Genomic DNA, 24,183 nt, shown 5'->3' on the forward strand with positions numbered 1-24,183 from the left:
CTTTCCATGGGGGATTGGCTAGCTCTTCCCATTATCTTGATTTTAAGAATTCGATAAGCGTGTATTCAATTGAGATTATAATAGATTTTAAAAAGAATTTAAAAGTCCATAGAATTCTAGGTGTATTCAATTCGGAATTTGATAGATTCTATGGAAAATATAGGTGTGTTCAATTCAAAATTTTATAGATTCTATTGAAATCTAGGTTTATTCAATCTCTAATGAATTTTAAAGGATTTCATTTAGGAGTGAAATTTGATTGATTTCAAACATAAAACAAATACCCATGAGAATCCATGGAATCTGCAGAACTGTATAACTCCTTTAAAATCCCAACTTAATACACCAAGTTGATAGTGGTATAATTATGGTGGGTTCGAAATTTGAAAATGAATAGGATGATTTTTATTTTTATTTTCCTGCAAAAGTTGAACGGATTGGGTGGCCTCTTTGTGTTAATTTTGGGAATTTTAATAGTCTTTTTAGTAAAAACGAAGAGTCATTATCTTTGATGGATTTTAATTAATGAAAATGTTGACTTTTTAATTGTTTCATCTTTAGGGATATTAATTGGAGTAATATCAGTCTTTATATACCTACTAGTACTGCTATAAACCAAGTTTCTCTTTTGTTTTTCTTTTTTGGCCATAAGTTTCTCTTTTGTTAATTTACATATTCTTGTCATCGGGGTTCCGTTGAGCGTTTTCTTGGCAACCAAATAGAGGATTCACAATCAATGAGCTTTATGAGGTGAGTCTCATGTTTGTAGGTCCTACCTCATTTGAGAGAATATCCTAAGATGTGCCATGAAAGAATTTCTCCAATTACAGAGTGGTACAAAAAATGTGTACAAATAGTTTTCCGAAATTTATTATTCACTTTTTTCTTTTGTAAGAAGAATCAAGAGATTGGATTTAATATACATCTTTTAAGAGCTAGCACCTAATCTGATTTAGATATCAGAGCAAGGCCTCTCATTACCTTTCTTACTTAGTCTTGGAACTTTATTTTCAATCTTCACTTGAATCTTTCATAACCACTTAAGACTCAATAGCATGTGCTAATGCTTACATCAAACTAATTTTGGTCTAGAAAGTAAACCAAAACACAAATTTTGCAATTACAATTTTTCATGTTGCAATAAGACTTATAAATATAATCAAGAAGAGTAAGGAAGAACTGGAATAAAGGACAAACTAAGTTCATGAACAGAAACATAAACAAAGAAAATGCGTCTTAATTCTAAACATAATATAAGTTAATTGACAAATCACAACTAGCCATGAAGTTGTGCCCATTTGCTGCCTCCATTTATATTAATTCGAGTAAAGTCAGGATAAGGCCATTAGAACTTAAACAAAACACTAGAAATATGGCAAAATTGTTAAGAGGACATCAAAAAGATTCAATAACATATATGCTATTTCACTTAATGCACTTCATACTCCACTGCCTCAATTCCTCCACATGTTCTTATGTCACTATTCCACTTGTGATTGTAATCTCTATTGTCTGTCCGTTAGACATGCATTTAGCTGAAACACTTAAGATGCCATTGGCATCAATATTAAAACAAACCTCAAACTTAAGAACACCCTTAGAAGCCGGAGGAATTCCATCGAGCCTAAATTCACCCAAAAAGTTATTATTTTTTATTGTTGCACTCTCACTCTCAAAAATGGGGAAGCAAATAGCAACTTGGTTGTCATATATGATTCTTAAAGTTTTTTTTAGGGTTAATTTCAGTTCAGTACCTCAAGTTTGCTTCAAATTTCTATTTAGTACCTCATGTTTTAAATCTTGCAATGTTATACCTCATGTTTCCAATTCATTACAATATCATACCTCCGTCAACAAATCTGTTAACAGATCCGTTAAATGCTGATGTGGCTTTTACAGGTCCCACTATTTTGCTGACGTGTTATTTATGTGGCAATGCTAAATGCCACGTGGCATAAAAAAAATAATTAAAAATTGAAAAATTGAAAAATAAATTAATAAAAAAAAAACCTAAATCTATTCAAATTAAAATCAATTTTTTTAACTAAATAATCGAAAAACAAAATCTACCCACCCACCCAAATAGATCCAGAAAGAAAGAAACCACACTTAAATCACGAATTATCTCCCTCCCATTACATAAATGAGAAACCCTTACCCAGATTGAAAATCCCACCCAATTTCGAAACTCATTACCAACTCAGAATCTCAACCCAAATCGAAAGCCTTACTTTGCAAATCATAAACTGAAATAAAAAAACCCTAAAAACTCTCAAGTCATAACTTGAGAAAAGCAAGAAGGAAGAAGAAATCGAAGATTCTTTAGGGCCACAAGGGTCGGAAAGTATGTTTAGACAAAGATGATGAAGTTCCACCTTACAGTAAGCACAATTTCCTTCTTTCTCTCTAAGTCTGTGATTTTCTTTGCATTTATATAGAGTCGAATCTTTAGACAACTTTCCCTATTGTCATGTGATGGTTTTTGAAATAGACAATAGATAAAGGCACTTTTAGACAAAGAAATCGAAGATTCTTTAGGGCCACATAGGTCGGAAAGTATGTTTAGACAAAGAGGATGAGGTTCCACCTTACAGTAAGCACAATTTCCTTCTTTCTCTCTAAGTCTGTGATTTTCTTTGCATTTATATAGAGTCGAATCTTTAGACAACTTTCCCTATTGTCATGTGATGGTTTTTGAAATAGACAATAGATAAAGGCACTTTTCTGTCTTCTAGTAGGGTTGTTTAATAGTAAAACATTGTTGTCTTCTTTTGATGTAAGGTTTATGCTTTCTTTAATGGTATGATTTTTTATTTTTTATTTTTTTAAAAATAAATCATCCATCTACTGTAATGCTTTGTCTACCAGAATATTCTTTATGGTTGTGTTATGCCTAGTATAGGTTTGGTTTTTTAATAGTATTGTTGGGCTTTTTGAAGAATCTTTAATGCTTTAAGCCATGTGTAGTACTTTACTGATATAGTGGTTGAATAATAAATTGGTTGATGTAAAAACAATGTGGTTCATACATTGGTCTTATTGTCCACTTGCTTATCTTTAATCTTAATGTCGGGATATGGGTATGTGCTTTTTTATTTTTGAGTTCATTATGGGTACATGAGTTCTCTTATTGCTTGAATGTCCACTATATTTGTCTAGTAAACCATAAGACATAGCTGATGAGATAGCTGATGTTTCTAATTTATCCACTAACTGATATTTGGTCTTTATCTCTTGTTGTAGGTGAACAACAAGAGGCTGAGATGGAGGTCCCAAATAATGCTATGCATGAGGAGCTGCATGAGCATATTGAGGAGGCTCACTTGGGTGATGGATTGACAAACGATGCTCTACATGAAGAATTGCATGAGCAAGTTGAGGAGACTGATTTTGTTGATGTTGAAATGTTGTGTGATGTGCCCACGCATCAAATGTGGAATGACAATGCTGCAAATGATGGAAGGGTTGATGAAGATAATGACTTTGCTGAGAGTGAGTATGGCTTGGATGATGATAATGCAGAAGTGTTAAAACAAGTGAACCCTACTAATCAAGACCAAGAAAATTCAAATGTCATCAATGAGGGAGATAATAATTTGGGTGATAGCGGCAACAATGATATAGATGAAGATTTTTTCCATATGGGAGATGTTGGTATAGATGATGCAGAATCTGATTTATATTCCTTGAACTCTGTTTATTCTTCAGATGGAGATGAGAGAACAAGGAGAAGGTGGCGTGAGTTTAACCCTGCTACTAATATGGAAAACCCAGACTTCAAATTGGGTGATGTTTATAGTAATGCTGAGGTGTTTAGAGCTGCCATCACAGAATACTTAGTCAAGCATGGATTTGGTGATATTCATTTTACCAGAAATGAGAAGTGGAAGATTCATGCTAAGTGTGGGAAGCACTGCCCTTGGCTTTGTTGGGCTGGTAAGAAACCAGGTGAGGAATCCTTGTGCATATCCAAGTTAGTGGACCATCATCAATGCACAAGAATTTTTGAGAATAAGTTGGTAAGGACAAATTGGATTACCCAAAAGTACCTGGACAAAATTAGGATGAATCCTACATGGCCAGTGGATTCGTTCAGGAAAACAGTCAGTTCTGACTTTAATGTTAGAGTTTCAAGGATAAAGGCATATAGGGCACTGAAAGCTGCATTGAAGCTAATTGAAGGAAGTCATGCAGAGCAGTATTCAAAGCTTTGGGACTATTGCGAGGAGCTTAAAAAGACAAACCTTGGGACCATAGTGAAGATGAAAATGGAATCTGAAAACCAGGTTGTTCCAAGATTTTTGAGGATTTACATATGCTTGGAGGCCTACAAGAAAGGATTTAAGAATGGTTGCAGACCTTTGATTAGATTAGATGGGTGTCATCTGGAAGGGCCATTTGGGGGACATTTGTTAATTAGTTGTTGTTGGCATAGATGCAAATAACCAGAGTTGGGTAATTGCATATGCTATTGTAGAGATGGAAAACAAAGATGCTTGGAAATGGTTTTTGATGTTACTAGCAGATGATGTGAACATTTTGAATCAGTACGGTTGGACATTTATTTCGGACAAACAGAAAGGGTTAATTCCAGCCTTGAAAAAGTACTACCAAACTGCAAGCATAGGTTTTGTGTCAGATACTTGTACACAAATTTTAAAAATTCTTACAAGGGGAAAGCTTTGAAGGATGCTTTGTGGAATGCAGCCAAGGCCACCAACGTTAATTATTTTAGAAGGTGCATGCAAGAAGTACTTATATTAGACAGATATGCACATAATTGGCTAATGGAAAGGCCAGCCCAACAATGGAGCAAGTCACACTTTGATACCTATCCAAAGTGTGACATGCTTTTAAATAATTTATGTGAAAGTTTCAATGCTTTCATATTATGTGCTAGAGACTAGCCCATATTATCTATGCTTGAGATTATTAGGACTCTATTCATGAAAAGAATCCAAATGAGGAGGGATACAATGAAGAAACACAGTGGAATCATTTGCCCAAATATTCAGAAAAAGCTAGAGGCTTACAAGGTTGCTAGTGCAGCATGTATAGTCACATGGTCTGGTGGGTTCAAGTTTCAAGTTCATGCTAGTGCAAATGAGCAATATGTGGTGGATTTACATCATCACACATGTGGATGCAAAAGATATGATTTGACAGGAATTCCATGCCCACATGCAATTGCATCAATCTGGTTTATGAAAGATAAGCCTGAACTATATGTTCATCCATTGTATTACACAACTAAGTACTTGGAAACTTATAAGAACATTATACAACCTTTGAATGGGATGAAGATGTGGGAACCAACTGATAATCCTGGAATGTTACATCCACAATACAATAGGCAGCCATGGAGACTAAGGAAAAAGAGAACAAAGGAGGCTGATGAACCAACAAATCCAACCAAACTTGGGAAGACAGGCCAAGGAACTCTTAGATGTGGGCATTGTAAGGAGGAAGGCCATAATACTAGGACTTGTCATAGACACTTGAAGCCAAGGGCAAAGCCACCTCCCAAGAAGAAGTTTGTGACCTTTGAACATAAGGATAGACGTGAGGTAATATCACAAAACTCAATGACATATAATTGTGTTTAATGTACCAAAATGATTGACAAAACTAAATTACTATTGATGCAGGCATCCACATATGCAACAACAAATCATCCAAGTTTATCAAAAAAGCAGAGTAAGACAAGAAAGGTCACCAGTCAGCAGGTAAGTTTACTGTACTAACCATAAAAACTTTAGTAGTAATATTTGGTCTTATAGTTTTTTTGTTTTTTTGGGGTTAATGTAAAGGGAGACAAAAATTTAAGTTGACAGTTAATGGTTATTTGAATGGTTATTTGGTTAATGGTTATTTGGATGCAGTCTTTTAGGCTAGCAAGACAGGAGTCCCAACCAACCACACAATTTCCACCACCCATACATGTCTCAACTCAAGAATTTGGAACATCAAATGCACAATGTACTAGGAAGGGAAAATGAAGTATATGAAGAAGGGTACTGCAAAAGAATGAATAGCTAGATCCAACAATTAGGTTTATATTTTGGTCATTTTGGAATAGTGTGTATAACAGTTTCATGCTGGTAATTGAAGGAACAAATATTTGTATTTTGTGCTTCATAACAATTGTATTTTGAAGGGACACACTGTTGTAGTAGGGAATTATTTGATGAATGTGAAGTTTCATGAATCCTTACTTAATGTATTGCATTATTCATGTAGAACTCACAAAATACTGACATGTGAGAAATTGTATGCCTCTCAGTGAATTACAATATTGAATTTTAAGTGAGCATTTTTTATAGAATTTTTTCATTAATTTTGAGAATTTTTTCATTAATTTTGTGAATTTTTTAAATTTTTTTTTGGAATTTTTATTTTCAATTGCTAGATTTTTGATTATTTTTTTATGCCACGTGGCATGATGTGGCATGTTTTCAGGCCACGTGGCATCCAGTTAGCATTTTGGGAATGCCACATCAATATTTAACGGATTTGTTAACAGATCTGTTGACGGAGGTATGATATTGTAACGAATTAGAAACATGAGATATGACATTGTAAGATTTAAAACATGAGATATTAAATTGAAATTTGAAGCAAACTTGGGGTACTAAACTGAAATTAACCTTTTTTTTTTTTTTTTTTATCATCATAGGAATCCTAGTGTTTCTTGGAATCACAACAAACATGACATGTTTTCCTTCAGTCTCCACCCCAAGTGACATAGGGGTGACATAGGGGTGACATCCAAAAGAGTAAAGTCTTGAAGCTTCCCATTTCCATTTCCATTTGCACTCAAGACCGCAGCTTGAACAGCCGCTCCATATGCCACGGCCTCATCTGGATTAATACTCTTGCACAGCTTCTTCCCCTTGAAGACATTCTGTAATAGTTGCTGAACCTTGGGAATTCTAGAAGAGCCACCAACAAGAACAACATCATCGACACTGGTTATGTCCATGTTAACATCGCTCAAACACTTCTCCACAAGCTCCATACACTTGTTGAAGAAATCCATGTTCAGTTCTTCAAATTTGGCACGGTTATATAAAATTCAGTACCCTGATACAAACCATCAATCTCCATGTCAGTCTTAGGCGTAAATGAAACTCTCCTCTTCGCCTTCTCACACGCATTTCATGGCCTCCGAAGAGCTTAATTTGGAGTTTTCACTGATGTCCAATTTATGCTTCCTCTTAAAGTGCTCAACGCATGCAGTAGTTCACCATTGTGTTATCAAAGTCTTCACCACCAAGGTGAGTGTCTCCAGCTGTGGCATTGACTTCAAAGACACCATTACCTAGGGTAAGTAGTGACACATCTAGAGTGCCACCACCCAAATCAAATATCATCACATTTCTCTTGCTATTCCAACCGGACTTTTTTTCAAGGCCATAAGCAATAGCTGCTGCAGTTGGTTCATTTATAATACGTAGCACATTAAGGCCTGCACATTAAGATGGAGTTGGTGGGGTTACTGAGGACCTGGTTAAGTGCTGCATCACCCACCAAAGGCTTTACATAATCAGTGAAGGCAACACAAGATGGAGTGGTCCTGTTTCCCTGATCGTTCACTATGATTTCTACATTACCATTCCGGCACACTGCTACGCACGAGTACGTTGTCCCCAGATCAATCCCAATAGCATGACCACACTCTTCTTCTCCTGCCATTCTCAGCTTGAAAACATCTAGAGCAAATATAAATTACACAAGAACAATGGTGGTACAGAATGTTGAAAATGCTTGGGAGAGTGATGACTGACGAATAGGTTAGTGGGAACAATTTGAAAGCAGTCCGAATGAATAATGGCTTAGGGGAATGGTAATGTAAATCAAACCATCCACTACAATAATAAGCTGCAACTCTAATTCTAATGTTAATTGGACTCTAATCCTTATTTGTATTATTTTTTTGATTGAACTCTAATTCTATTTTGTTTTTTGATTCACATCCTTTGACTTTTCCACCTTGGCACATATGCATTAATTAGATATGACATGTCAGCTATTTATTTAGAATCTTAGATCACACCCATTTATTAATCACCTAAACTTTCCATGCTATTGTTATTATTGTTAATTTACATATCCTTGTCATTGGGGTTCTGTTGAGCGTTTTCTTGGCAACCAAATAGAGGATTCGCTAAGGACAATCGATCTGGTATGTATATAATTGAATTTTTTGTTGCTTGGTTGCTAAGAAACAGTCAGGAAATTAAATTAATTAACCCTGTGTTTGGATGAAGTGATTTCTGTTTTCATAGAATTAATTCTTAATTATGTAGTGTTGTAAATCCTGTACCTCTTATGTTTGGGACCTGCGGTTGTAATTAGTATCCATCCACCCTTTACCTTAGTTTTAGGCTTTGGCAAACTTTTTGTTCACTGTGTGTGTATGTGTATGTGTATATATATATACTTTGCACCTTGTTCTTTTTTCAATTAGTTGCTTTGAAGGGGTCGCATTGAATATTTGAATGTGAATCTTATATGTATATGTATAAGTATATGTATATGTATTTCTGTATTGTAGGTTTGAAATTTCTTGCAGTTCAGAAGAAATGGACATAGGTGAGTCTATTCGGAAGAAGAAGGAAGCTCTAATAAAATTAGCACTTGAGCAGAGTAAACCTGAAAACCAAGAGTTTAAGAAAGCACTTGAGCAGATTGAAGCTGTAAAGAAAGAGCTTAAACAAGTGCTTGTGCAGAGTGAGGCTCAGAAGAAACATTTTAAGAAAGAGTTTAAACATAGTGAATTTGAAAAGAAAGAGTTTAAGAAACTGCTTGAGAAGATTAAAGCTCGAAAAAAAGACCTTGAGAAAGAGCTTGAGCAGAGTGATGCTGAAAAGAAAGAGCTTAAAAAGGTGCTTGAGCAAAGTGAGGTTCAAAAGAAAGACCTTAAGGAAGAGATTGAGCAAAGTGAATCTGAGAAGAAAGAGCTTAAGAAAGTTGTTGAGCAGCGTGAGGTGCAACTGCAGCAAATGGTATTCTTCTACCTTTTAACTTTAAATCAATTTAATTAGGTCTTGTTATGATTAAATAATGATGATTCTCCACAGTCCGTCACAGATGAACTAGTACATTATATATACGCACACATAAAAATGTTCTCTTGTCAGATAGTCTAACAACTTATGGGCTCTTAGTAAGAGAGCATTACTCCATTGACACTGGAATTACGACCTTCTCATAATTCATTAAAGTTTCTTATGAAATTTCAGCTGTTCTAGTACCAATTTATTGATATCCAATTAGAATAACAATGATTAATATGACACTCTTTTCCCACTACTTATAAGATTATACAATATTGTCTTGATTATTTAGCAACTTTTTTTTTTATTTGTTCAGTATTCTCCTTTTCATAATCTATTGGCCAGAACTATATATATATTGGCAATTACTATTTATTGGGAGCTGATGTAGTGCCTTTTCCTTTCAGAATGAGAGGGTTAGTTTAGAACAAAAGAAGGCCGATGAGTTGGTTTCATGGTTGGCAGAAGAACGGAAGGTTTGTTCAATTTCATTATTTGTTTTGACTTGGAGGTTTTGAATTAAACAATCAATCATATATATAATCATTGCATATATATATATATATATATGTATGCATGAACAATAATGTTGTTTTCTTTTCTCTCTTTTTTGGGTTTGACTAGCAATGGCAGAGTGAAAAGGAAAAACTTCTCAGTATCAACATTGAATTAGAAAAGCAGCTTGGTGCCACGAAGGGCATAGATGACTTGGAAGTTGTTGATTCGTGGTTTGAAATCTAAGTGGTTTTGCAAGACTATGAATCTGGATCGTAGATTAGGTTGACAATTGACTCAATGAATAGTCCAGACTCACAGCGATTACCACATCCAAAAGTCTGATTCATGCATTGTAATCTGTCTACTGGGCATCTATAAAATTTTCTCTTCTTAAGTGATTTTTACCTTTCAAATTTGAGAAGCTCAACCAGATAAGAGACACTGAGTGCATTGCCTCACCTCCTCATTTCCCAAGGCCTAGATCAAGTTTCATTAACTAGAGTACTCCAGCTCATTCATTGTTTTATTCTTGTGAGCAGAAGCCATGCCATACGTTAAGAATCTTACGTACTCTCAGAAAAACACCCACATCTCAATTATCATAGTGCATAATGGAAATTCTCACATGAGCGCCTGGGTCATGAGGACTGGTCTAGATCTGAATGCTATATTACGATACATGATGTTCATCCTATACCAGAACGTCTTTATACAGCGATACATGACGCTTATCCTATACATGCATGAAAACATTCTCATATATGATGGCATCAATATCATTAATTGTATAGTAATCGAGTTCGGATCAGATTCTGACGATTCTAGTGCTCATGAGAGAAGACTCGTAGTATATAATGTAAGAACTTATATGGACATATCATATATTACTAAGGATTAACACTAATTATATGTGATGCCTTTATTGGTTAAGTAATAGAGAATATATAATGGATATTTCTTGGTTGCTTGTCTTTTAAGTGGTGTAATCTTAGTATGGTAAGTACTCGATCCTTAATGGGTTAGGGCTTTACCATAAACACCTATATAAGCAAGGTCCTGCTCTCACAATTTTATGACGTATAAGTCTAGCCCCATTGAAAGATAGAGCACTAAGGTAATCAGAGAGAGCAGAAGACCTTGTTTCTAACATTATCAGGTATTTGTTTCTGACTTTATTAATAAACTGGCTTGATGTTCATGTGTTTGTATCTCTATAATTGTGTGTGTGAATCTTGTGTGAACTTACTTATGAATCCCTCAAAGTTAAAGCCTCGCTAGTTCTCTCTTGTGATGTTTTACTTGTAACCAAACCGTCTTTTTAAAGTCAAAAAGATCAATAAAGGATTTTTTATTTTTTCGTCCTGAAGCAAAGGATCCTGCTTCTTAATTTGATTCTTCATGTGACGCAATTTTTCACTAAGGCATATACAATGGTTCGGTTCCAAAAGCAAAAAAAAACAGCTGAGAGCCTCATACCTCACAAAGTTGTAGTAACACCAATTGTGTGCTTCATATATATCCTCCTCTTGCCATGTTATTCACATATATATCTAATATGATCTCACCAACAAACCCAGCATCTGACAACAATATTTATGTCATTTATGAAGACCTTTTAAGATAGCTAAATCTGACTACACAAGTTTAACTTACAATATGTTTTATAACTCTATCTTTAACAATCTGATAACACAAGTTTAAATTACAAAGATTAGGATAAGACATGTCTTAGGCGCTGGCTGAAGTATATTATGTGAATTTGAATTTATTTGATGCTATTCACTTGGATAACATCAGATCTCGTTGTTTTGAAATCGAGCCGGGATTCTGATTATCAATTTAATTATATCAAAATAAATGATTCTTTCGACTCTTTCATTTTTAATAGTAAAAGAATAATTAGGATGTGAGAATACTAAAAAATTTATTTTTGAATCTGAAGAGATAACATTAATTTAAAAGTAAGTCATCAATTGCTTTTGGAAATTTAAAAAGTCTGTTTGGTAAAAAACGTAGAGTCATTAACAAATACATTGTTTCTCATTATCTTTGATAAATTTAATGAAAATTTTGGTATAATCAGTCTACTTGTACTTTCTGCTACAAGTAAACCAAGCTTCTCTTTTGTTTACAGTCTTGTCATTGAGGTTCTTTTGAGTGTTTCCTGGGAAACCAAATAGAGCATTCGCCAAGGACATTTTGGTAATAACTAGCATATTTAATTTTGATGTATATGATTGTGTTGTGTTTATGCTGTTTTTATTGTTAAAAAATGCAATATCTTGTTTCATTGTTTGGTTGCTAAGAAATTAAATAGGAAAATTAATTAATGGTAGTGTTGCAAATACTGTACCTCCTGTGTTTAAGTAGGGAACTTTTTATTTACTTGTGTTGCCAAAACAGCACTAAACATGAGAGACTCATCGATCGCTTTATATATCTGTACACATATATTGTTTCTATATCATGTTCCTTGTTTAATTAATTAGTTGCTTTGAAGGGGTTGCATTGAATTTGAATCCTACATATATAATTTGTTTTCTTTTTATTTTCTGTATAGTAGGTTTGAAATGTCTCACAGGTCAGAGGAAATAGACATGAATATCAGAATAAAAAATGAGTTAATTAAGAAAGTGCATGAGCAGAGGGCTCATAAGAAAGAGCTTATGGAAGTGCTTGAGCGTAGTAAGGCTCAAAAGAAAGACCTTAAGAAACAACTGAAGCATAGTGAATCTGAAAAGAAAGAACTTAAGAAAGTGCTTGAGCAGAGTGAGACTCAAAACAAAGACCTTATGGAAATGCTTGAGCAGAATGAGGCTCAAAAGAATGACCTTATGAAAGAGCTTAAGCATAGTGAATCTGAAAAGAACCAGCTTATAAAAGTGGTTGAGCAGAGTGAGTCTCAAAAGAAAGACCTTATGAATGAGCTTGAGCAGGGTGAATCTGAAAAGAAAGAATTTAAGAAAGTGGTTGAGCAGCTTAACAAGGCGCTTGAACAGAGTGAGGGTCAAAAGAAAGACCTTAAGAAAGAGCTCGAGCATTGTGAACAAGAAAAGAAAGACCTTAAGAAAGTTGATGAGCAGCTTGAGATGCAACTGCAACAAATGGTATTATTCTACTTAACTTTAAATCAATTTACTTAGGTCTTGTTATGAGTAAATGATGATTCTCCGCAGCCACACATGAACTAATACATTATAATACATATATACACACACATAAAAATGTTCTCTTGTCAAACAGTCTAGCAACATCTGGATTCTGGACCTTGGTAATGGACCTTGGGAAGGGAACATTACTCCATTGACACTGGGATTACAACCTTCTCATAAGTCATTAAGTTATTTTTGAAATTTCTGCTGTTCCCTGTACCAATTTATCAATATTCAATTAGAATATCAATCTGACACTCAATCTGACTATTTGTAAGATTATAATGTTTTCTTGATGATTTAACTACTCTTCATTGATTTGTTCAGTAATCTTCTTGTCACAATCTATTGGCCAGAACCTATTGGCATTTACTATTTATTGTGAGCTGATGTACTGCCTTTTCCTTTCAGAATAAGAGGGTTAGTTTAGAACAAAACAAGGCTGATGAATTGTTGTCATTGTTGGCTGAAGAACGGAAGGTTATTTGCTTAATTCCATTATTTGTTTTGACTAGGATATTTGGATTAATGAATGAATCATATATATAATCATGAACAATAATGTTGTTTTTCTTTGTTTTTTTGTTGGTTTGACTAGCAATGGGAAAGAGAAAAGGAAAAACTTCTCAGTATCAACATTGAATTGGAAAAGCAGCTTGATGTCAAGAAGGGCATAGAGGATTTGGAGGCTATTGATGCGTGGATTGAAATTTAAGTTGTTGGTTTTGTCAGATTGTGAATCTGGATCCTAGATTAGGTTATGTAGTCCAGACTCACACCGCCATCCACAACCAAAAGTCAGAATTATGCATTGCAATATGCCTACAGGACATCTATAAATTTTTCTCTTGTTAAGGATGGCATCTTTGAAGTTTGTAAAGCTCAACATGCAATCTGGTAGTCTTCAAAAATAAAACTTTTGTTTGATTAACTATTTATCAAATCTTTTACACCCCCTCATTTCCCAAGGCCTAGATTCAAGTTTAAATTAGAGTCCAGCTCATTCATTGTTTTATGTTTGTGAGCAGAAGCGATGCTAAACATTAACAAGGATCTGACTCTCAAAATAGCCCACTTACATATCAATTATCATAGCATGTACAGCCCTCCAAATTTAAACTCACTAATTCTCTTATGATTTCTAGAAGCAAAAAATTATATCAAAATCCTCATCATACACTTAATATTTAAACTGCTTATACATTCAATTTCTTCCTTAATATCCTTGCTCGTCAGTCATTCTTCAGTCTTCACCTAACAAAGTAACAGGTTCGTTCCCTCCTCCTTAGTCCTTAGTGGAACTATTTTCACTTGTTCACATTACTTAATTGGGAAAGTGCATTGCATTTGGTGAGTAATGTGGAAACTGGGATATGGACAAATTCAGGGATTGTACTGGGGTTAATACAATGCTTGGTAAATGGTGAATGTGGAATAATATGTCTTTTTCTCTAGGTTTCCATTTATCTAGCAGCTTGTGGTTAATCTCAGCTATCGTTGTGGCTATATAAGTGGCAGGTTAAGGCCTCATTTTCCAACTCAATTCAAGTTGTGGTATATTTACTCTAATATCACAATAAGCTGAGAGAGAGCAAGGATAAAGTCATCGTCTAGGTTGAGCGAGGATGTACAAAGCATCTACTGACTCAGGTTGGGATTAAACTCTAAAGTGGCCGGTAATCGTTGTATAATGTTATTTTCTCTCATAGTAAAGACGAAGACTATAAGTGGATTGAGGCAAGATTTTGCTAAACCATGTAAATCTTGATGCTCTTGGGGAGAGATTGCTAGGTTGGTTCCCTCCTTAATTATTTTCATGTATTCAATTTACTTAATTGGGAAGTTGCAATGCATTTGGTGAATAAATGCATTCAGTAAACTTGGGAAATTAAGCTGCAATGCATTTTTCCACACGCATGGTGTGGAAAAATGTATTTGTGCTGTTGGTTTCTATTTATGTAGCTGCTGGTTCTATTAGGGGCCGGTGGCTAGCTAATTTAGCTATCCATGTAGCTATTAATATTGATACTTGCCTTTAGAAAATTAGTACTTATACTGTTAAGTTATAGACTTCAATTCCTTAGATCATTATGTACCTAATTTGCAGAAATTTCATAAGTCTCTTCCTTTTCATCAATTTTGTACCTGGCCTTGTTCATCCACTTTCCTTCAATATAACTCAATTCTACCCTTCTAGCTGGTACAAAAAACCTAGTCTATGAAGGTGAAGCCACACCTTCATAAAGAGGGAATGAACTCAACACCATCAGTTTCCAATACCGTGTTGGGCGGGCTACATATGCAGAACCTGTGCTCCTATGGAACTCGACTACCGGATCATTAGCAGACTTAACTACTCATTTCACTTTCATTGTTGACACCGGAGACAATGACATCTTCAGTGATGGATTTGCCTTCTTCCTTGCTCCTGTTGACTATCCATTCCCCGCTTAACTCTGCGGGTGCATTTCTTGGATTATTCAACAACACCACTTGTCTTGCAGTGCCCCAAAACAAAATTGTTGCAGTTGAGTTTGACACTTACTCAAACGAATGGGATCAATATCAATGAAAACTCTTCTATTGTTAATACCACTTGGAATACTGTCAGCAGCAACAGTGGGAAGGTGGCAAATGTATGGATAACTTACAAAGCTACCACCCACAACCTCAGTGTGTTTTGGACATACTCCCAAAACCCTGTTTTTGAGGACAATTCTTCTCTTTCTTACCAAATGGACTAGCGAAAGTTTCCCCCTCAAAGGGAAACAATTGGTTTTTCAGCTTCTACCGGAATGTACCTCGAGAAGCATGTTATAAACTCATGGGAATTCAATTCAAAATTGGATTCTAATAATGAGAACAATGGGGAAAACAAGCTGGAAAAAGGGAACAAGGCATTCTTGATAGCAGTCATTGCACTTTATTTTGATGCTTGGCGTGGTCATATGTTGGCTGCTGGTGGTAAGGAAGCCAATAGGCAGTAACTCCAATATTTCTGCGTCCTCTATAAATACGGATCTTGAAAGACTAGCCCTGCCAAAACGATTTGCTTACCAAGAATTAGTTGCAGCTACCAATGGCTTTGCAAACGAAAGAAGGCTTGGACAAGGAGGGTCTGGACAAGTTTATAAAGGAATCATACAAGATCTAGGCTACGTCGTTGCTGTGAAGAGAGTTGCAATTTGCAAATTCTGAGTACTATGAGAAAATCTTCATCAATGAGGTCAAAATCATAAGCCACTTAATACATAGGAACCTGGTGCAATTCATTGGATGGTGTCACGAGCAAGGTGAATGCTTACTTGTTTATGCATACATGCCTAACGGCAGCCTTGACACACATTTATTTGGCTGTAGAACAACCCTGCAATGGGATTTCAGGTACAAGATAGCTTTAGGCTTGGCCTCAGCCCTTCATTATCTACACGAATATGCAGAGCTGTGTGTCCTTCATAGGGATATCAAACCAGCTAAAATATTGTTAAACAATGATTTCAACACTAAGCTTGGTGATTTTGGGATTGCTAAGCTTGTGGATCCCCGATTCATGACTCAGACAACTGGGGTGGTAGGGACTTTTGGATACATGGCCCCTGAATATGCCAACGAAGGGAGGGCTGGTAAAGAATCTGACATGTTTATTTTTGGAGTTGTGGCCTTGGAACTTGCATCTGGAATGAGGACTTACCAGGTTGGAGAATATCATGTGCCACTTTTTGGGTGGGTTTGGGAGCTGTACCTTGCAGGAAATCTTCTCTATGTAGCTGATAAGAGATTGGAAATGAATTTTGATAGAAATGAAATGGAGTGCTTGTTAATTTGTGGGATTGTGGTGCACCAACCCCAACAGCAAAGAAAGGCCAAAAGCAGGACAAGTGATGAAGGTTCTTCAGCTTGAAGCACCACTGCCAATACTTCGAGATGACATGTATGATTGTCCACTGCCGCAGCAACCTCAAAAACAAGCTCTAGCTGGTTCCTCTCAAGTATCCTTAACTTCTAGCTTTGACACAGTGGTTCGCTAAAGTAGTACAGCCACCAAGCGCATAATGGCTTAAGAGCTTGAGATAATTGCGCGTTTAGTCTCTGCGGATTTTCTTGTGAGCTTTGGTTGACATTGCTGTTATTGTAGTTTTTTCACTTTTTCAAAATTCGGATCTATAAAGTCAGAATTAGCATCACTGCTTTCTGGTGCTAGTATCTTTTGCGGTGTTGTTCTACATGCTTTTGCATATGGGGTCATTTGATTTGTTATTGAAATAACAATCTGCAGCAGTATAGGCATGCAAGAATGGAACTTCATTGACCTTGTAATTAACCTAAAGAATCTAGCACCTACATGGCATTCAATTTTACTTTAGATCACTGCCTTTATCAGATATTGTCTCAATAAGAAATCATAAAATACAGAAGGGGTAAGAAGCAAAATGTAATGCGAGATGGGAAGTATTTCTTTTAATTCAACCAAACATTCTCATTATATATCTTGTTGGATAACCATGAAGTATTTCTCTCAGTAATAGAAAAACAAATGTGAGAAATAATGGGAAAATACTCAAATAGTACATCAGCATGACCCAAACCACCTTGTTTTAGATCCAACATACTCTTTCCAGTATCAACCTAAAGCAACTTTGGCTTTGGTCTTTTAAGTATGTTTCTGAAATCTAGAATGATTTTGATGTGAATGGTTTATTTTTGGGCTATCTACCATCAACTCTGTCTACAAGGGGTCACCAATTCAATGTTCTCTGTTTCTGGAGTTCCAATCATCCCCATGATGCCGAGAGAACACCAAAATTTGAGCTAGTGAGGTTGATAGCATGCATAGTAACTTGTGTATCGTGGCGCAAGCAAAGTTCTTCTCTATGTGATGAGACTAGAACAATAGGAGTATTGTAAGAACTAAGCTAATCAGGCAGAACAGTTTTATGATTGGATTAGTAATTAATCAATTCTTTATCAACACAAATACAAGTACAACTTTAACACCTCCATATCACAATCTTTAAGACCTCTTCATTTTCAAATGTTTGGATACAAGTTTAATAAACTACAGGTCCAGCTCATTCATTGATTTATATTTGTGAGCAGAAGCCAAACAATAAGGAAGTGATCTCAAAGAAGCCCACATCTCAATTATCATATATAGCATGTAAATCTATCCACACCTCAATTCACATCTAACATACATGACCTCACCAATAAACACAAAAAACTGATTATCTGATCATGTCTAATTATGGCCTTCATATTCATCAAATAAAAAATATTGACAATAACCAACAAAATAACAAAAAATCTTAATTCTTCGGATAAGTCAAATAATTTACATAGAACGCAAACCTAGCAAATAAAAATGATAACTTTTTTATGTACAAAATGATCAAATGACTAAACTATATTGTTCAATTGCCATTAACTAACTGCCATAAATCATCTACCATAGACGCATATTTTTCAATATTATCCAGTTGTGGTGCATATTCTTCAATGTTACCATACATTGGATTTGGAGAATTAATACTCTGACTTTGATCAAAACCTTCAAAATCCTGATTCGCAGTACTAGTAGTACTACTGCTGCCTTTGTTGTCTCTTATAGACTTCAACTTGTTGGAGACATTTTCTTTGAGCTTCTCCAATGCATCAGCATAAGCATGTAGCCTCTCGACCGAGTTACAATTCTCCATGTCTTCAAATTCCCACCAAAAATTCATTTTCATCTTCTGATGTTGTTCTTTCATCATCTTATTCCGACGTTCCAATTTCTTGATCTCACAATATTGTGTACGAACAAATTCTCCGAAATCAGCATCAACAGAAACTGGAGGAGAATTTGCAACAAATGCATTAACGATATTAGAAACAGAAGGATATCCGAACGAATAAACTCCGGAATTTGAGCTTGGCGAGGTTGATAGCATAGCAACTTGTGCATTGTGGCGCAAGCAAAGCTCTACTATCTTGCTACGAATCCCTTTCATCCTCTTTGAAAATGTGGTATTCCTTTTGGTATCATCACTAATTTTCTCAATTGCAATTTTTTTCTTACCCATGATTGAAAGAGAAGTAAAATCTATCATGGATTGGATCGGCTTTGATCCGACCCTTTTTATATTGTTCATGTGTCACCCATTATACCAAAAATGAATTTGGATTTTTATGTATGGATAAGCATCAATGATTTGGATTATTGTTTGTGGATAATGAATCATGCATCTTTCCAGTTTTTGATGCATTAGAGGTATCATTCCTTTCTGTTTTTGTGCCACTGAACTTTTGGATAAGTTTGTATGCATGGCAACTCGTCATCAGCTTCATCAACGTTTTTTCTTTCCTTTCTTGAAAACCGTAGCCATGCTATTGATTATTGGATCCCAATATGCTTGAAACTTTATGGAAACTACTACTTAGGACCCAAAATTCCAGATTATATTACCTTTTTTTCCCTCAATAATTCGGATTATTATTTTTTTTAAAAGAATTAAGATTATTACTTGTTCTCCCCAAAGGATATGATTCAGATTATTACTTTTCTCTCCAAAGGATTCAGATGTCAAGTTATTACTTGCTTGCACATGAAGCTAGAATTAGATTATTAGAAGACCTTTTTAACCCATTTAGGCAGTGTTAAAACACCTATGGGCCATGACCCATTAACCCATTTTTTTATGAAACCCACAAGACGTAGAAAAACTTGAAATAAAATTTTTTGGCCGGTGAACTTAAAAGAAAATTAAACAAGAAAAACTAACTGATTTATGGTCTAATGATATTTCTTTTTATAATATTGGAGAGCTTACAAGTCTAAATCCTCTTTTTTCAAATAAAAAAAAAAAGAAATGAAGAAATAATTACATCCATATGAGGTTGTAAATCGGGAGCATGCACGAATGCAGTCTCAGGGTAAAGATCCAATTTTTATTGGGTTGTTAGTTTAGTTTTCTTCCTTTTTTTTTTTTTTTTTTTCTCTTTATTTCAACGTTACTACCCACTCTCAAGTACTATAAAGTGATTAATTTCATTATAAGCTTTTGTTAGAAGATAAATATTGTATTTGAAATACCGAAATTATATAAAACTTTTCTACCATAGCACTTCTTGCATGTTATCCTAAAAAAAAAAAAAAAATCTTAAAATATTGTCACAAAAAGAACTAGATCCTCTATCTTACTTCTCTGCAAAACTAGTATCAGGCTCAAATCTGAGCCTTTGAAAACAAAATAAAGAGAGAAATAGTAGGGAGAAAGAAATTATCTTTAAAGGCTCAGATTTGAGCCTGGTACTAGCCTTGCAGGAAAGCAAGGCAGGGATCTAGGTCCATCCGTCACAAAGAATGGTGAAAATTGATGCCACTATAAGTTTATTTTAATTTTTTTTTTTTTTACAAGTCTTAATTTAATGAATAAATGATATTACATCAAATCAATCTTGAAAATAAAAATAAGCATCAACCGTCAACCCTCAGTATTCCCTAGAGTCTTTATTCTTTACGTAATTAAACCTAAAATATATTTAGCTTGAAAGTATGACAGATTGACAGCTGTGGTCAGAGTCCAGACGCCGTAAGGTATAGACCCACATTTTTTATCCTATGATCAGTATAAGTGCAAACGACTCCCAAGAACTTTTTTTGATGCATCATGCATGTCTTGAATTCCTCCTCATTATCTTGTACAGTGACGGACCTTATGTATGGGCTGGGGTGGGCTCCATTTTTTTGCCAAAAAAAAAAGATAAATACCCTATTACTAATAGTCTATTACCCAATTATCCTCATTTAACTCATCAACCCAATTACCCTATTTCATTTTCACACTACCCAGTACCCAGCCTCCCATGTGCGCTCCCCACTTCCCCAGCCTCCCCTTCTTTGTGCGCTCAGCTTAGCCAGTCACCCAAGTGGCCCAAGGCCCAACTGCCCAAGTCTAAGGTACATAATTTCAAGTTTCTCTCTCTTGCTCTCTTAAATTCAACTTATTTATGGTTTTTTGTGTGTTTCTCTCAAATTCCAAGCATTTAGTAAAAGTAGTTTTTTTTTCCATCTATGTAGTGTGGCATTTTTGAATATCTCCTTCAAGTTTTTGCTTGACTTCCCCAATCACCTAGCCCTAAAGCCTAAGGAAAAGGTAAATTCTCTTAAATTCTTTTAAATTTTGAATTTAATTTTTGGGTTTTAATTTAAAGTTTTGAGTTAGGGTTTTAATTAAGGGTTCTACATTTTTAATTTATGTTTGATGGTGATAATTAAGAGTTCATTTGATTTAATTTAGGGGCTGCTAGTTGTTGATATTTTGTTATTTTGTGAAGATGATGATTTTTTTTAGACATTAAACATTAGTTTACACATTTCTAATGTTTTACATATGATTTACAGTTTATAATGTCGAATCAACATCAAAATTCTAAGTCAAGAAAAACTATTCTTTTATTTTTCAAGAAAAAACATCAACCATCAACATCAAGTGAGCATGCTTCTCCACCTATAAGTGATGCTCCAATTTGTGATGAGGAATCACCTTCTAAATTTCAAAGAGTTGAGTCACAAAGAGTTGAGCCCCAACAAGTTGATACCACAAATATTGAACGTGATCCGGGAAAACGTAGAGTAATATCAACATATCCTATCAATTCTCGTGATGATGTTTGTAGAGCATACTTGCTTTATGGACCTTGTCAACCTAAATTAGATGAGTATCCACACTCTCTCTATAAAGAGCAATATCGTCGGTTTCAATATAATTGGTTCAAAAAGTTTGAATGGCTTGAGTATTCCGTAGATAAAGACAAGGTATATTATTTTCCTTGCTTCCTTTTTGAAAGTGATACATCATGTCATACTTTATTCACTTCTCAAGGGTTTGATGATTGGAAGGAAGAGGGTCGGTGGGGCTCATTGTTTCCTTCCAAATTCACCACATGGTCTTAATATGCAAAGTTAGTATAGCTTGAAAAATGTGTGTGGGCATATAAAAAAAGTGATGAATCCACAACCACCACAAAAAGTTGCACAAAATCGGTTGGGGCTTAAGGCCACAATAGAGACCATTAGAGTGATTGCTAAATAAGCACTTGCTTTTAGAGGCAATGATGAATCTAATAAATCGTCTAGTCGTGGAAATTTTGTTGAATTGCTCAAATATAGTGCAAGCTTGAATGAAGATATTGCAAATGTTGTCTTAGACCGAGCTCTTGGAAATGCTAAATATATTTCTCCTAAGATCCAAAAAGAGATTTTGAATATTCTTGCTAACAAAGTTAGGAGTAAGATCCGTGAGGAGGTTGAGAATGCCAAGTTTTGTATACCTGTTGATGAAGCACTTGACGAATCTAGTAAGGAGCAAATGACCATTATTTTAAGATTTGTTGATGTTAATGAGTTTGTTAAAGAATGGCTCATTCATGTTGTGAGTGTGGATGACACTTGTGCCTTAACTCTTAAGAGTGAGATAGAGAAAGTGTTTGGTCAATACAACCTTCAAGTAGAAAATATGCGTGGTCAAGGATATGATGGTGCTAGCAATATGAGAAATAAATGGAATGGATTAAAGACTTTATTTCTTCAAGATTGTTCATTTGCATATTACGTACATTGTTTTGTTCATCGTCTACAACTAGCTTTGAATGCAGCAGCTCAAAGTGTGCAAGATATCTATTTGTTTTTCTCATTGTTGAATAATATTGTGAACTTGATTGGTTCTTTTGCCAATCGAGTTTCTGAGTTAAGGTCTATTCGAGAAGATGAAATTGCAAGACAATTGGAAGATAGAGAACTTGAATCTGGTATAGGGGCTAATCAGACTCGTAGTTTATCATGACCTAGAGCTACTCGTTGGAGATTTGGAGCTACTTGTAGTTTGTCTTGAATTCCTCCTCATTATCTTAATTGTATTCTTGTAGGATATCCTTTGTGTTTGAAGAATAATCTTTTGATATTCAATTTTTTATCCTGAAAGAGCACATCCTCTAAATCATCTCTAAAGAGGAAAACCACATAAACCCTCTAAATCCTGAAAACAAAGGAGCAAAGAAAGAAAAAAAATCCTAAATTAAGTTACGAAAAAACCCTAAACCCTAATCAAGGCCATAAATATTGACCCAACTAAGGGAAAATTTACACTGAAAAGTTATCCCTAAAATTATACAAAGAGACTGTAGACGACCCATCTGGGTAAACAACCCTAAAGTTAAAAACACAAAAAAGAGAAGAAAAAAAAATCGGAACTTTATGCTAAAGCATGAAAGAGGGAAGAACATGAAGCCCTAGATTTTAAGCAAACAAAAAAATGTAAAACTTTTTGTACCAAAAAAATATCTTTCTTTAAAAGAAATTGTTTAAATAAAAAATTTATTTGAAGAGGATAAATGGTAAAATAAAACAAATAAACAAAATTTCATAAAAACACTACTACAATTGTTTACGAAATAATGGAGTGGAGTTGAAACCAATTTTATCTCTTTTGACAATTGTTTCTCATTTTACTTTTTTTATTTTATCATTTTTCTGTTTTTATTTTACTATTATACCACTATGCTAATTTTATTTAGTGCATTGTATAATGCGTTTTTATTTTGTTTTTTAAGATAAAATAGTGGTTACATCATAAATTTATTTTGCCTAAATATATTAAAATTGTGGACATCAAATGCAAAAATTTATGTAATACGATCATAATAATAATATTTATATTCTAAATAAGTAGTTTTCAATTTCACTATTAAAATTAAGGTAATTGATTACGCCTAGTAGAAATTCTCATACAAATATGATTGTTTTTTCACACAAAAGATTCTTTTTTATGGTCACATTTATATGTAAGGATACATTTAGGTAAGAATTGGATGAGGATCGATAAGCACATATTTAAAATGAATGAAAGTAAGTATTAAAAGAATTAACTCTTTGTTCGCCTATGATTTTAATTATCACAACTATAATTAATTTTTCAACAAATTTGCAATAATATAAAACTGAGATATTGGGTGAAACTATATGTAATAAAGTGTTTTTTATTGAGCGCGTGCTTTGCAGCATTAATATACCAAAAGTCTTGATAGAGAGATAGTTGGATAGACGATAAAGGAAATGAGAGATAGATCGAGGAGAAGAAAGATTATGCTTCTTTTTTTTCTTTTTTGCCACTAAAGATTGCTGATAGGATATCCTTTGCTGTTCCAGACCAATTTATTGATATTCAATTAGAATAACAATGATTAATCTGACACTCTTTTTCCACCACTCTTTTTCCACCGCTTGTAAGATTGTAAAGTTGTCATGATGATTTAGAAACTCTTCATTGATTTGTCCTTTTCGCAATCTATTGGCCAGAACCATTGGCAATTACTATTTATTGTGAAATTTTCCTTTCAGAATGAGAGGGTGAGTTTAGAACAAAAGAAGGCTGATGAATTGGTGTCATGGTTGGCAGAAGAACGGAAGGTTTGTTTAATTTGATTATTTGTTTGAC

General features: G+C 34.6%; 2 protein-coding genes and 2 pseudogenes across 2 annotated transcripts; 2 read left to right on the plus strand and 2 right to left on the minus strand.

The window, feature by feature from the left end:
* Window positions 1-1,425: 1,425 nt before the first annotated feature.
* On the minus strand, window positions 1,426-7,695 carry LOC147291216 (heat shock 70 kDa protein 4-like; annotated as a pseudogene).
* Window positions 7,696-14,625: 6,930 nt separating this feature from the next.
* LOC147291217 (L-type lectin-domain containing receptor kinase IX.1 pseudogene) lies at window positions 14,626-16,737 on the plus strand (annotated as a pseudogene).
* A 1,383-nt stretch (window positions 16,738-18,120) lies between these two features.
* LOC147291218 (agamous-like MADS-box protein AGL61) lies at window positions 18,121-18,771 on the minus strand. The gene has a single exon (XM_086235898.1). The coding sequence runs from the start codon at window positions 18,769-18,771 to the stop codon at window positions 18,121-18,123; it is 651 nt and encodes a 216-aa protein (XP_086092024.1).
* Window positions 18,772-21,098: 2,327 nt separating this feature from the next.
* On the plus strand, window positions 21,099-22,533 carry LOC147291219 (uncharacterized). The gene is made up of 2 exons (XM_086235899.1): window positions 21,099-21,409; window positions 21,798-22,533. Exons 1-2 carry the CDS (start codon window positions 21,099-21,101, stop codon window positions 22,531-22,533), a joined length of 1,047 nt encoding a protein of 348 aa, XP_086092025.1.
* The last annotated feature ends 1,650 nt before the right edge of the window (window positions 22,534-24,183 follow it).

This window comes from Dryas octopetala, chromosome 3, assembly GCF_963921425.1.
Source record: "Dryas octopetala chromosome 3, drDryOcto1.1, whole genome shotgun sequence".
Taxonomy (NCBI): Eukaryota; Viridiplantae; Streptophyta; class Magnoliopsida; order Rosales; family Rosaceae; genus Dryas; species Dryas octopetala.